Source organism: Vulpes lagopus, chromosome 6 (assembly GCF_018345385.1).
Source record: "Vulpes lagopus strain Blue_001 chromosome 6, ASM1834538v1, whole genome shotgun sequence".
NCBI lineage: Eukaryota > Metazoa > Chordata > Mammalia > Carnivora > Canidae > Vulpes > Vulpes lagopus.
Genome location: NC_054829.1, coordinates 39882254 through 39895985, shown reverse-complemented (window position 1 = coordinate 39895985; position 13732 = coordinate 39882254). Strand labels below are relative to the sequence as shown.

Genomic DNA, 13732 nt, shown 5'->3' with positions numbered 1-13732 from the left:
CCACCAGTTACACAAACCTGACAGTAGTGGCTTAACCAAGATAGAAGTTTGTCTCTCTTTTAAAAGTTCTGAAGTAGATAGTCCAGGGATGGTATAACATCTCCCATCAGGGACATAAACTTCCTTCCATTTCTTACCCTTTGGGGGTAGCCCTATCCATAGGGACCAGGGTGGTCACTGGAGTTAGCAGCTAGTATATCCGCATTTAAAGCCCTGTGGAATATGAGAAATAGTGAAAGGGACTATAAGAGAAAGGAGGGAAACTGGGGAAAAATTAGAGAGGAAGACAAACCATGAGAGACTCCTCTAACTCTGGGAAAGAAACAAAGGGTTGCAGAAGGGGAAGTGGGTGGGGGGATGAGGTAATTGGGTGATGGGCACTAAGGAGGGCACATGATGAGATGAGCACTGGGAGTTATACTATACGTTAGTAAATTGAATTTAAATAAAAAATAAAGCAAGGAAAAAAAAAATAAAGCAAGGAACCTTAGGAAGGGAAAGAAAAAAGTGATTCCTCTCCTTTATAAAAAAATTGATTGATTGATTGTCCATGTACAGGGACAGGTGAGGGGCAAGGACACTCTCAAGTGGACTCTGTGCTGAGTGCAGAGCCCCATGCAGGGCTCCATCCCATGACTCTGAGGTCACAACCTGAGCTGAAACCAAGAGTTGGCCACTTAACTAACTGCACCACCCAGGTGCCCCTGCTTCCTCTTCTTTTTAAGGAGATTTTCTAGAAGTCCCAGATACTACTTCCATCTCATTGTTATGTAGCTACACATCTAGCTACAGAGGAGGCAGGTAAATAGAGTGTTTCAATTGGGAAAGGGCATTGTACCCAGCTTAAAAATGGAATTCTATTTTTTCAAAAAATTATAGATTCACAGGAGATTACAAGATGATAGAGGCTCTGTGTACTCTTCACCTAGTTTCTCCCAGTGGTTACATCTTACTTCATTGTAATACAATAGCAAAACCAGTAAATGGTCATCGGTGTAACCTGTATGTATAGTTCTGTGTAATTTTATTACACTTAGAAATTTGTAATCACCACCACAATCAAGATATAGAACTATTCCACCACAAAGATCTTCCTTGTGCTCTCCCAAAATAGGGTTCTTTTGAGAATGAACAGAAAAATGGAAAATGAGTATCTTATGAGACATATGTTATTTTTAAAAACAGAAATACATGGGGAGAGGATGGTCTTTAAATATTTTGTATCACTACACATCTGCTTCTTGAATCTTTATAGAATTTTGCCCTTCTTCTGTTATTAGGCTTTTGGAAGTATATTTGGATAAAATGTATGTTAATCTGTACAAAATGATAGTTGTAGCTAATATTTAGGGAGTGCCTCCTATGTACCAGGCAGTGTTCTATTGAATCATTGAATTCTTACCTCAACACCTGTGAAGCAGGTGCTATTATTCTCCTCATTTACAAGTGCAAACAATGTGTGTTTTAATAATCATTCTATGTTAACATAGTACTGGTATTTGAAAAAGTAGAACTAATGGTATATTCTGTATCATGCTATATGATGTCAACAAAGCACTCTCTGTTTTGAATCGCCTTAGAGATTCGGTTGTGGAAATCCTTTTTGAACAAGATAATGAGGAGAAAAGTGTTGCCACTTTGATACTGGACTCCCTTATACAGGTATTTTGATTTTGTAAAAAGCTTCAATTTATGACTACAGCTCTTTAGAAAAAAAAAGGTTTTTTTAAATTTTTTATTTTTATTTTTTGAAAAAAAAAGTTTTTTAAAGATTTATTTATTTAGTTAGAGAGAGAGAGAGAGAGAGAGAGAGAGAGTAAGTGCATAGGAGAGGGGTAGAGGGAGAGAGAATTTTTTTAAAATTTATTTACTCCTTTCCTCCTTTTCTGTGCCGTGCTTTTTTTTTTTTTTTTTTTTTTTTTAAGATTCTATTTATTTATTTGACACAAGCAGGAGGAGGAGCAGAGGGAGAGGGAAAAACACACTCACTGCTGAGCAGGGAGCCTGACCCAGGGCTCCATCCCAGAACCCTGGAATCACGATCTGAGCCAAAGGCACTCAACCGTTGAGCCACCTGGGCACCCCAAGGGAGAGAGAATCTTAAGCAGACTCCACAATGAGTGGAGAGCCTAACATGAGGCTTGATCTCATAACCCTGATATCACAACATGAGCCATAACCAAGAGATGGATGCTTAACTGACTATACTACCCAGGTGCCCTGATATAAAAAAGTTTTTAAGTAATCTCTACACCCCACGTAGGGCTTGAATTCACAACCCCGAAATCAAGAGTGGCATGCTCTACTGATTGAGCCAAACCAGGAGACCTGAGAAAATTTTTAAATGTTATTTTCTGTATTTATATTTTAGCCACTGGTTACAATTTTTAGCTTTTACATTAAATTTTACAGTTGCTGAGTTTTACTTTGGCACTGAGATAGGATACATATCAAACTCAGGGATAATAAGTGCTATCATGTATTATTTCTGTAGCAACTATCAGATTTTTATGTTGTACCTAGTACAGCTTGTAGTTTCTTTATTTTTTTTTTTTTAATTTTTTTTTTGTAGTTTCTTTAAATGCAAGTTTGTGTAGTGCTCAATTTTAAATTCTACAGGGTATATAAGAGTCTGTCTCTTTTGTTTAATGACTATGGAATCACAGAACTCCATGTGAAACGCCATTGCTTTGAAAGATACTATCTACTCCGGCAGCTCTACTCAGATTTTTATGAGAAACATAGCATCAATGAAAGACTTTAACATTCTAATTCTTAGAACCATAATTTTTCTAAGAATGTTATCTTCCCACTTGACCTGGCTCTGGATATAACACGGTGAAGTGGGATCCCTGGGTGGCGCAGCGGTTTGGCGCCTGCCTTTGGCCCAGGGCGCGATCCTGGAGACCCGGGATCGAATCCCACATCGGGCTCCCGGTGCATGGAGCCTGCTTCTCCCTCTGCCTGTGTCTCTGCCTCTCTCTCTCTCTCTCTATGTGACTATTATAAATAAATAAAAATTAAAAAAAAAAATAACACGGTGAAGTTATCACCTCAGAAAAATTAAGTTTCTGCATAATTTCCTTGCTAAAAAAAGAAATAAAGCCATTTTATTTTTTTTCATGTTCTTTGTTCAACTGAGTCATTCTTCGTTGAAAATGAGAATACTTACATATAACTACCATGTGCCTTGTGGAATTTTAAATTCTATACTGTTAGATTTTAAAATCTTTAAAGTTCTGTATAAGTATATGGCAATATTATCATTGCTGTATTTGCTACATGAAAAACTCCCTTGTAAAAGAAACCTTGCTGTGCCTTGTGTGTGTGTGTGTGATAGTAATGATCGATCACCTATTTTTATTCATAATAATCTATATTTTCTTGAATCCAATCAAGCATTATTTATACAGGTAAATTTTTTTTTCTTTCTCTTTAATAATAGTGCCCAATTGACACAAGAAAGCAACTAGCAGAGAATTTGGTAGTCATAGGTGGCACATCTATGTTGCCAGGATTTCTCCACAGATTGCTTTCAGAAATAAGATATTTGGTAGAAAAACCAAAATATAAGAAAGCACTTGGCACCAAGACATTCCGAATTCATAATCCACCTGCAAAGGCTAATTGTGTGGCCTGGTTGGGAGGTAAGAATTTAGTTTTTAAAATATAATGGTTATATAGTAATTGGTTCCTGAATGGTATTATTAACGGATAGATGATTCAGTCTTAAAAATTGCTCGCTTAATGAGCTAATAGAACTTTGAACACTGGCTTTTTCCTTAAATTATTGTCTGAATTGTACACTGATTTCTCTTCGCATTTGCGCTTTTTTAAGTAAACTTCACCCAGTTAAAATCATTACTCATAATAGTGATAGCTATGCATTTATTCCAGTTATACTACCATTGCTCATAACATTTTTTAATTCCTTCTAAAGCTAATTTGAGAGCCATAAATGAGAATTGATCTCTTTATTCTATACTTTATTTTGTGACTGAATTCATTGAATGATAGTTCATAGGAAATGATAATTTCATTGAAATAAGGAAATATCCCATATATATATATATGAAAGGTCTTGTGGGTCTTTATAAAGTCTTCAGCATAGATCGAATGGCATTATAATGATGCTTATTGGGTTTTTGCAGTGCTGTTTTATATATTAACATACAATCTTAGAGTTGTGGCAAAGAAAACGAACGGTATTATTTACTGTATTTACACAGAATTGAAAATAGTTTCCACCGTTCTCTACCTTACCTGCTTTTATTTTATTTTATTTTTTAAAATTTTTATTTATTTGTTCATAAGAAAAACAGAGAGAGAGGCAGAGACACAGGCAGAGGGAGAAGCAGGCTCCATGCAGGGAGCCCGATGTGGGACTCCATCCCAGGTCTCCAGGATCACGCCCTGGGCAGAAGGCAGGCGCTAAACTGCTGAGCCACCCAGGCTGCCTGCCTTACCTGCCTTTAGACACACTAATGCTTATTAGCATTTTCACTACAATCTGCTATGAGCCATTTAAATTACTTTCAACATAGGAGTTGTGGCTTACCCTGTTACTCAAAATCTAGGATATAAAACAACTGCAGTTAATTTGTGAATGTGCATTGCCCAATTTCATCTGTTCTCTGTTGTCATATAATGAAGTGGATGTATGTATACATAAAATGTTCTGATAAAAGTTTTTGTCTTAACTATAAATTTTTTTTTCAACCACATAGGAGCTATTTTTGGAGCACTGCAAGACATACTTGGGAGCCGCTCAGTCTCAAAGGAATATTATAATCAGACAGGCCGTATACCTGATTGGTGTTCTCTTAATAACCCACCTTTGGAAATGATGTTTGATGTTGGGAAAGCTCAGCCACCACTGATGAAGAGAGCATTTTCCACTGAGAAATAAAAATTTGAAATTCAACTTTGCTTTTTTATCAAGTATCTAATCAATTACAAGCAAATTGTATAAAGTATATAGGATGCTGTTAGAGATTACTTTATTTGGAAGTGAAAGCATTTCTGTAATTATTCTTTGCATTAATATTTCTTTTGACTGTTGTTTCTCTTATGTAGTAGTGAAACAGTAGCTGATGTTTATGAAATTTGTATTTATATCAATAAAATACAGTAAAGCAGAGTAATTTTGGAAGTCTGTTACAATTTTAGTTCCCAAAAAGAATTATAACATTGTCCCTCCACAAGTCACATAATCTGCCCTGAGCATTGGAAAATATCTATTTCATTATTTTCAGCAGTTATTTCATTTAAAGAATAAATAATGTTACCATCACCAGGTATTTCAAATATTGACATGAGTCTCTTTCTTCAAATCCTTTGGTTTTGGTATTTATGTGTCCATATTAGAATGCTGCTTTTCTAGGAACATATTTGACTCTTTGGACTGAGAATGTTTAGTAGCAAAGATGAACATTTGTTAAGCAAAGCTAGGAAATGTTTACTTTTTAACTTTACAATTTCTTTATGAACAATTCTACATTTCTAAGAAGAAATGTGTTTCATTTTTATGCAAAGGTATTCTACCTTATGTATTTTTATGAGAATGCTTTATAAACATGTATTCATAATTTTTAATCTCTTTTGTGCTTTTTATCTTCTCAGTATAAGGGTTCTTGGAAATATATACTCAGTCATTGTTTAATTTTAATTTTTGTTCTTCATTTTTTTTTTCTTCATTTGTTTTTAACAAACTACCTCTTACTGAAATTTTGCTGGTTTTATTCTTCCAGGTGCTTGTGAAAATATGTACACGTATCCCTGAAGAATATACCCTTATTCTTGAAGACAGAGTAGGAATTGATAGATTTTCTGGCCTGTATAACTCGAATCTGTTCTTACTCATAGTTTAATCATTTTGGTTTTTTTTTGTTTTTTTTTTTTTAATTTTTATTTATTTATGATAGTCACAGAGAGAGAGAGAGAGGCAGAGACACAGGCAGAGGGAGAAGCAGGCTCCATACACCGGGAGCCCGACGTGGGATTCGATCCTGGGTCTCCAGGATCGTGCCCTGGGCCAAAGGCAGGCGCTAAACTGCTGTGCCACCCAGGGTTCCCAGTTTAATCATTTTGATTGTGCTTTTCTGGGTCCTTCCTAGTTTTGCCATACACTTTATGTGTGAATATATCAGCACCAACTAACAACTGAAAGAGCTGGTTTCTGGCATTAATAGGAAAGAATTAAAAAAAAAAAAAAGTCGGGGAGGGACACCTTGGTGGCTCAGTGGTTGACTGCCTATGACTCAGGTCGTGATCCCGGGGTCCTGGGATCAAGTTCTGCATCAGGCTCCCCATAGGAAGCCTGCTTCTCCCTCTGCCTATGTCTCCACCTCTCTCTGTCTCTCACAAATAAAAAAATCTTAAAAAAAGAGGGGGGGGCAGCCCTGGTGTCTCAGCAGTTTAGCACCGCCTTCAGCCTAGGGCATGATCCTGGAGACCCGAGATCGAGTCCCACGTCGGGCTCCCTGCGTGGAGCCTGCTTCTCCCTGTGCCTGTGTCTCTGCCTCCCTTTCTTTCTCTCTCTGTGTCTCACGTGAATAAATAAAATCTTAAAAAAAAAAAAACATAGCTGTACTTTGTCAACCTGTCCTACTACTATAGTACCATGAGACTAAGATTAATTCAGTATTTATTGACTGCTGTATGTATAGTATAGTTTCAGACACTATAAATGCTACAAAAGATATGGACCTTTGCCTTTAGGACATTTTCGTAGAAGTGGTTGGTACACAACTGACGTTATAGACAGAATGTGGTAGCAACGTTAAGGATGTCAATTGCTTGTTACTGATGTAGTTAATTCCTTTGTTTTCATGTAAATAATATTTGTGTTTTATAGAACATGATTAGTTTTGGATATAGAATTCAGTAATTCATCAGTTGCTCATCACATCACATGTCTTCCTTAATGCCCATCACCCAGTTACCCCATCCCCCCACCTACTACCTGATGTAGTTAATTCTGACCAGCTAGTTAAAGAAAGCTTCATAGAGAAGGCTTTTACCCTTGTTCCTGAAGAATGAGTAGAATTTTAATAGTTGGAGTTATTCCAGTCTATATGAACTGAATTCTCTACACAAAATCTTCAAAACATTTGGCATTGGGATGAAGCATTGCTAATTATAGTTTAGGATTAGTTCGTAAAGAACTTGAAAATCATAATAAAAGCAGTGAATAAAATTATGAAAGATCACTTTTGCCATCCAGTTTCCTAATACATTCATTCCAAAAAGTGAGGTTCTTTTATCCTTTGGACCTGACACTCTTCCAGAGCACCCTTTCCCCCAAAGTAGTCCTCTTTCCCATAAGCACACATCTATAACTGATGCACTTACAACTTTTTTTTACCTTATAAGAAGGTTTTATCTTCTTTTCTGGAATATAAGCTCCATAAGAACAAATCCCCTTTGTTTTTTGTTTGCTTGTTTGTTTGTTTGTTTGTTTTTAAGATTTTATTTGAGAGGGAAAGTACAAGCAGGGTGAGGGGCAGAGGGAGAAGCAGACTCCCAATGAACAGGGAGCCTGATTCAGGGACTCCGGGATCATGACTTGAGCTGAAGGCAGACATTTAACCAACTGAGCCACCCAGGTGCCCAACCCCTTTATTTCTTAACTGAAAGCTCTCCGTGGGATTACCATCAGTGCTCAATAGTATGGATTCACTATTAACATTACCTTTTTGTAGTAAACATTTTCAAAATTCTTTTGTTGAGTTTGAATTATTTCTGAGAAGCTTTTCAGGACTGAATAATATGAAAAAGATGGTCTCTGAGTGAAATAGAGCTTTATATGTAGGTAGCTAGAAAGTGACAGACATCTATTGGCTGAAGTTAAGGAATGGAGCCCTCTCGGGTTGAATTGTGTGTCGCAGAAAGATACATTGAAGTCCTAACCTCTAGTACCTGTGAATATTATTTGGAAATAAGAGTTTTTGTAGATGTAATCAAATTAAGATGAGGTCATTATGGTAAACCCTATGACTGGTATCCTTATAAGGTGAGAGAAATGCCATGAGACAGATAATACAGGGAGAAGACAGGTAATAACCAAAGCGGAAATGGAAGTTCTGCAGCTGCAAGCCAGGGAACTCCAAGGATTGCTGGTGACACCACAAAAGGCAGAAAACATTTTTCAAGAGGTCCTTTGAAAGCATGACTCTGCCTACACTTTGATTGCAAGCTTCTAGCCTCCAGAACTGTGAGACAATAAATTTCCATTGTTTTAAGCCTCCTAGTATGTGGCACTTTGTTATGGCAGCCCAAGGGAACTAACACTTCCTACTTAATTGACCAGTACCTATTTATTGAACATCTGCCAGATACTAATTTAGGTTCTTGAGATACCTTAATGAGCAAAGACGAACCAGTCATTCCAAGAGGTGGAGAAAGTAAAGAAACATAACAGTAAGAAGATAACATAGGACAAAGTGTAGAGTAAAGTGGATGAAATGGGGGTAGTTGCTGATTAGAACAGCCGTTAGGTTTGGGCTCATTTATGACTTGAAGAAAGAAATTAGGCACCTGTGACTTAAATACATATTTGGTCTCTGTCCCTGGTTCCTGACACAGAGCTCCTAAAAACCTTATTTTCTGTGTGATGGGAGGGTGTTAGGAGCATCTTACACAGAAATCTTTAAATCCCTTGGAATTTCTTGGGTAGTAGGAGTGTCTTTTTTTCTAAGGAGACAATTCTCGATAGGCTCCTGCATTACTTCAGGATGAGGAGGGGTGGTCACCAGGAGGACCCAACGCACAATTAGAAGCTTAGAATTTTGGCACATGCACACACACAACCCTGTCTTCCAGGGAGAGAAGAGGGATAGGAAATTGAGTTAATAATCATGTCTACCTGATGAAACCTCCATTAAAAATCCCTAACCTACAGGCTTGGGAGAGCTGGCAGGATGGTGAACACAACCCAGGCTCTGATGTTCCAGAAGACAGACAGCATGGAAGGACTGTGCTTCCTCGTACCTCGTCTTATGCACCTTTTCCATATGGCTGTTCTGAGTTGTATCCGTAATAAACCAGGAACAAGTAAACTTTTCTTGAGTTTCTCGAGTCGTTCTTGGAAATTGTCAACCTGGAGGAGAGGATTATGGGAATCTGTGATTTATAACCAGTTGGTCAGAAGTGCAGGAGGCCTGGGATTGCGGTTGCCAACTCACGGAAAATCGGTCACGGAGTCCTCCTCTTGCTACGTCAGTGACTTTGCCAATCCCAACTTTATCCCTCCTTTAGTCTGCTCTCCCTATTATTAGGTTCTGTTAAGGCAGTCGAATTGCCCTTGCTTTTGCGAACGCCGAATCCAGAAGGGGACCTCGCTTGTTTGGACTCCCGGCCCCCGCAGAATTACCCGAGTGCCGCGCAATCCTCTAATAGGTTCTTTCCGACACCCTCTTAACCGACACCCCACATCCCTCTCTGCGGTGTCTAATAAACCAAACGCGTTCAAGTGCAACGACAGGTGTGGTTTTCTGGTCTTTTTTCTTTTTTTGAAGGGGATTCCCAGGGTTAAGGGCTGGGAGGAGGATGGTGAGCAGACGACTGCGGGGAAATAGAATAGTAACCGCCTGCTGGGAAATTAGGTCAAAGTTTTTGTTCTGTTCTAAGGTAAAGAAATGACAGCGTGTTTGCTGAAGGAAAGGAGAGGAAAGAAAAGACGGTGGTTCGGTAGGCGCAAAGCCGGGGGACAACGTGCGGAGGTGCGGGCACCGGCGGGAACCCGCGGGCCGGGCGGGGGGCGGGGGGCGGGGGCGGGGGCGGGGGCGGGGGGCGGGTCCGCGCGCTCCGGCGCCGCCTGCGGGCCCTGGGCTCGCTCCGTCCCACCCGCGCCGACCGCGGAAGGCCAAGTCCCGCCTCCGCAAAACGCGCAGTTCCCGTTCTCTCGTGCTCCCGGGTCAGAGCCTCCCCTTTATCAGAATACCGGCCTCCCGACGTCCGCCCAACCGGGTGCATGGGCCCCAAGTACAGTCCCAGGAACACCGCAAGGAAGAAACCTTGCGGCCCGCAGCGTCTGTGCAGATCGGACCGCAGGGAGAAACCTTGCTCACGGTGCATTTATGGCTCCGGGGCGGTCCTGGCCTGCCCCCGCCCCTTCCCTCAGGACACGCCCTATCCTGGGAGGAACACAGGAAAGGAAGACGGCTTTTGCATAAGATCTCTTAGTTCTTGAAAAGCTGCCAAAGTTGGGGGCTCCTAATTTTGTTCTGCTAGAAGGAAGAATTGCTCTCTACCAACAGCTGTGCCGCTGTGCATAGTAACACGGGGAACCGGTCTCACCTGTAAACCTTTTAGCGTCCTCTGCTCCAAGGAGGTGGTTGGGGACAGACATCGCGGAAGAGGAACGTTTGCTTTCAAGTGCGCAAGCGTGAACCCTGTTTGGTTTGCAAAACGAAGTCTTTCTTCCATAGATTTGATTAACGTTCAAAGTACTTGCATTAATTCGGCTTAGAGAACTCTCTTTACTTAGAAGGCTTTGGAGAAACCCTAAAACATTTCAGTAAAATGGAAGTTACCAAAAGAGTCAGTCGCCCAACGTGGGGCTCGAACCCACGACCCTGGGATTAAGAGTCCCATGCTCTACCGACTGAGCTAGCCGGGCGCCTGGGAGGCAGGCCCGTTTTTCTGTCTCTTGATGAGTATTCAACTATATTTGGGTTTTTTTTTTTTCTCTCCTTCTTCTATTCTTTACTTAGAAAAGAATTTTATAGCATATTATTAAATAGGCACTTCCGAATCATTTTTAAGAATTCCTTAAAACAAAAAAACAAACAAGCAAAAAAAAAAAAGAAGTCTTTAAAACATTTCTTTAATTGCTTTGAGGTTTAGTAATTTTTGTTGCGTGTGTATCCCAAGGTCATTGAAAACTCACGCAAATTTATATTATTACAGTCATTGAATCTTTTTTCTTCTTAAGTGTTTTAAAATATTTACTGCCCATTATTTTATCTTCTTTACAGAAACACTTATTAAGGCTACCTACTTTCTACCAAATGGCAAATTGGATTCCTACAATTTGGGTCTCGGCATTAGAAAACAAAGTCCAACCTCTGTGATGTTAGTTTCGCCGAAGAACAGCAGGGCTTGGCTACTTTTTCTTTAATAAGATCTAGCCAAGGAAAGTTAAATTGAAGAAGCAGTTTCTGCTTCAATTAAAGTAAGGTCTCTTTCAGGTAACTGCCTAACAATGGAGACAAGACTCTCTGAGGTTGTTATTACCACTCAACTCAAATGACAGAAGCTGGGATGAAACGTTTATAGAATCACTGAATCCCATGGTAAAGAATATTAATCCTAAGAAGAAAAAAAAGAAGAACTGATTTTGATCAAATTTTGATGAGCTGAGGCAATGGAATAATCTTCAAGGGAAATATACTTATTCTGAGATATTAGTGAACTTCTTTAAACAAGGAATTCTGCAAATCTCTGTGATGCGGGCAATCTAAAGCCTAATTGCATGTAACAAAGAATAAGAAAGAATTCTTAAAGTTCAGTATTTAGAAATTAAAAACACTGCTCGTCACATTTTCTAAGCTACTTAATTAAAAAAACAATAAAGTATGGCATAAAATAATATTATATATTTAAATTACTCAAAGTATGCCTAAGATTTAAGTAGAATATTTAAAAATTCAAGTTTTATTAAAACATTAAAATACAATTATTCACTAATAGTTTATTTTTATTGCAATTGCAAACTCTGGTTTATTTTTATAAGTGGCTGAGTGTACCTGGGAAATCAATTTTTATTTATTTGTATTTTCAACACATTATTAAGTACTTATCATATACAAAGCACTGTGTTATGTATTCTGGTAGAAGTATAAAACAGATTCTGGTAACCTTAAAAAGCTCACCATTCTGTAAGAAAGATATGTGCAAATTACATACCAATTTTATATGCACTACTTCCAAAAGTAATTTAGAGTAACTTAATTAAAACAAACAAATAAATCCATACCCACACCTTTTACGTTTTCTCATGAATCAGGCAAATAATCAAGAACCTGAGCCCACAATTCAATGCATTCTTCAAAGATACAAGAGTCCTCAACAGTCCAGCTCCCAAATAGGCATTTCATCTGATAAGTTCAGAAAGAGCTCCAAATTCTTAATTAATGAAGAGGTAGTAGGCGCTAGGTACTCAAATAACGTTTTTTATGTGCAAATAATGTAGTTAAAAGTTGAACTGAAAAAAAATAAAAATAAAAAAAATAAAAAAGTTGAACTGAACCCCTAAACAAGTTTTGGTTGGGTACTTACAGTTTACTTTCAAGATGAACCCACCTAAGACTATACTCTTTAGCTTCCTTAGCAGTTTATGGGCCACCCTTGTCAAAATATCCTTATTAAAACCCCTCATGAAAAAATTGCAACTAGAAATTTCACTTAGGGTTAGATAAATTAGATTGTTTGTCTTGCAAGTAAATTTAAATCTTTTATCCATTTATTCAAGAATATAAACTAACTGCCAATTATAATTCTTCATAAGCAGGGGAAAGCAACTGAAATTCCCCCTTCTTGCTTTTTTTTTCTACATCCAATATTTCAGCAAGCCCACATATCTAAAAATCCATCACCTACACATTTCCACTTCCACTGCCACTACTCTAGTCCAAATCATTGTCTTTACTTCAGGACTACAATAGCTTTCCAACTAGCCTCCATGCTTCTACTTCCTCGTATCCGTCTTCACACTGAAGCAAGAGAGATCATTTAATAATTTATTTTTGTGAGATTTTATTTATTCATGAGAGACACAGAGAGAAGCAGGCTCCCTGCCAGGCTGGGGAAGGGGGTAGATGTGGGACTTGATCTCAGGACCCTGGGATCACCACCTGAGCCAAAGGCCGACTCTCAACCACTGAGCCACCCAGGTGTCCCTAATTTAAATTAGATCATAGAATTCCCCTGCTTTAAAAACAGTTGATGACCCGACAGTAGAAAGCCAATCATATACATGGAGAGAATGATGGAATTAGGAAATAACCATTTGGCAAGCATCATATTAATAATCCACTCAAATGGGAATCATCAGATACTATAATAGTGGATGAAAGATTAAGGATATGTATAAGGAGAGTCTCAAAGTATTTCGTCACAAGACATTAATTACAAAGGCCAAAATAGAAACTTTATGGTGGATAAATCTTAAGCAAATGCTCAAAGTTAACATCATCAGTAATGGGACAAATTGGTGTCATGTACCTCCTAATATAACGCTCTAATATGAATGCAAGGTTACTTTTGAGGCATTCCTGCCAAAAATGTATCACTTGAATCCTATCACGAAAAAATATCTTACCAACCTAAACTGAGCAATATCCCATAAAATAAATGGTTTGTATTCTTCAAAAATGTTTATGCCATGAAACCTAAAGAAATATTTAGCAACGATTCCCCAACTTAAAGGAAGCTAGAGTCATGACAACTGAATGCAACGGGTGACCTTGGATTTTCTTTTGCTATGAAAGGAATTGAGAGAATTGCCAAAGTCCAAATAAAGTGTGTAGATTAGAAAATAGTATTGTTAAATTTTCTAATTTTCATAATTGTATTGTGGACATGTAAAATGTTCTTGTTTGGGGGGGAAATATACAAATATACACTTAAGTATTTAATAGTTTAAAAAAATGCTGATGGCCTTCTATCTACAACCAGATTAAAATCCATCGATGAGCACGATGTCCAGCCCTGATTTCACCTCCAGTCA

The 13732-nt window shown here is 38.4% G+C and overlaps 1 protein-coding gene and 1 non-coding gene across 2 annotated transcripts in view; one reads left to right on the top strand and one right to left on the bottom strand.

Moving 5' to 3' along the window:
- Positions 1-5307, top strand: part of ACTR10 (actin related protein 10) — a 30016-nt gene extending 24709 nt beyond the window's left edge. The window contains exons 11-13 of the mRNA XM_041759689.1: positions 1581-1662; positions 3446-3647; positions 4728-5307. Of these exons, the coding sequence (XP_041615623.1) occupies positions 1581-1662; positions 3446-3647; positions 4728-4909 (466 nt within the window). The 3' untranslated portion in view covers positions 4910-5307. The remainder of the gene's footprint in view (positions 1-1580; positions 1663-3445; positions 3648-4727) is intronic.
- A 5241-nt stretch (positions 5308-10548) lies between these two features.
- TRNAK-CUU lies at positions 10549-10621 on the bottom strand. Its single transcript has one exon. It is a non-coding gene; the product is annotated as a tRNA-Lys (tRNA).
- Between the last annotated feature and the right edge of the window lie 3111 nt (positions 10622-13732).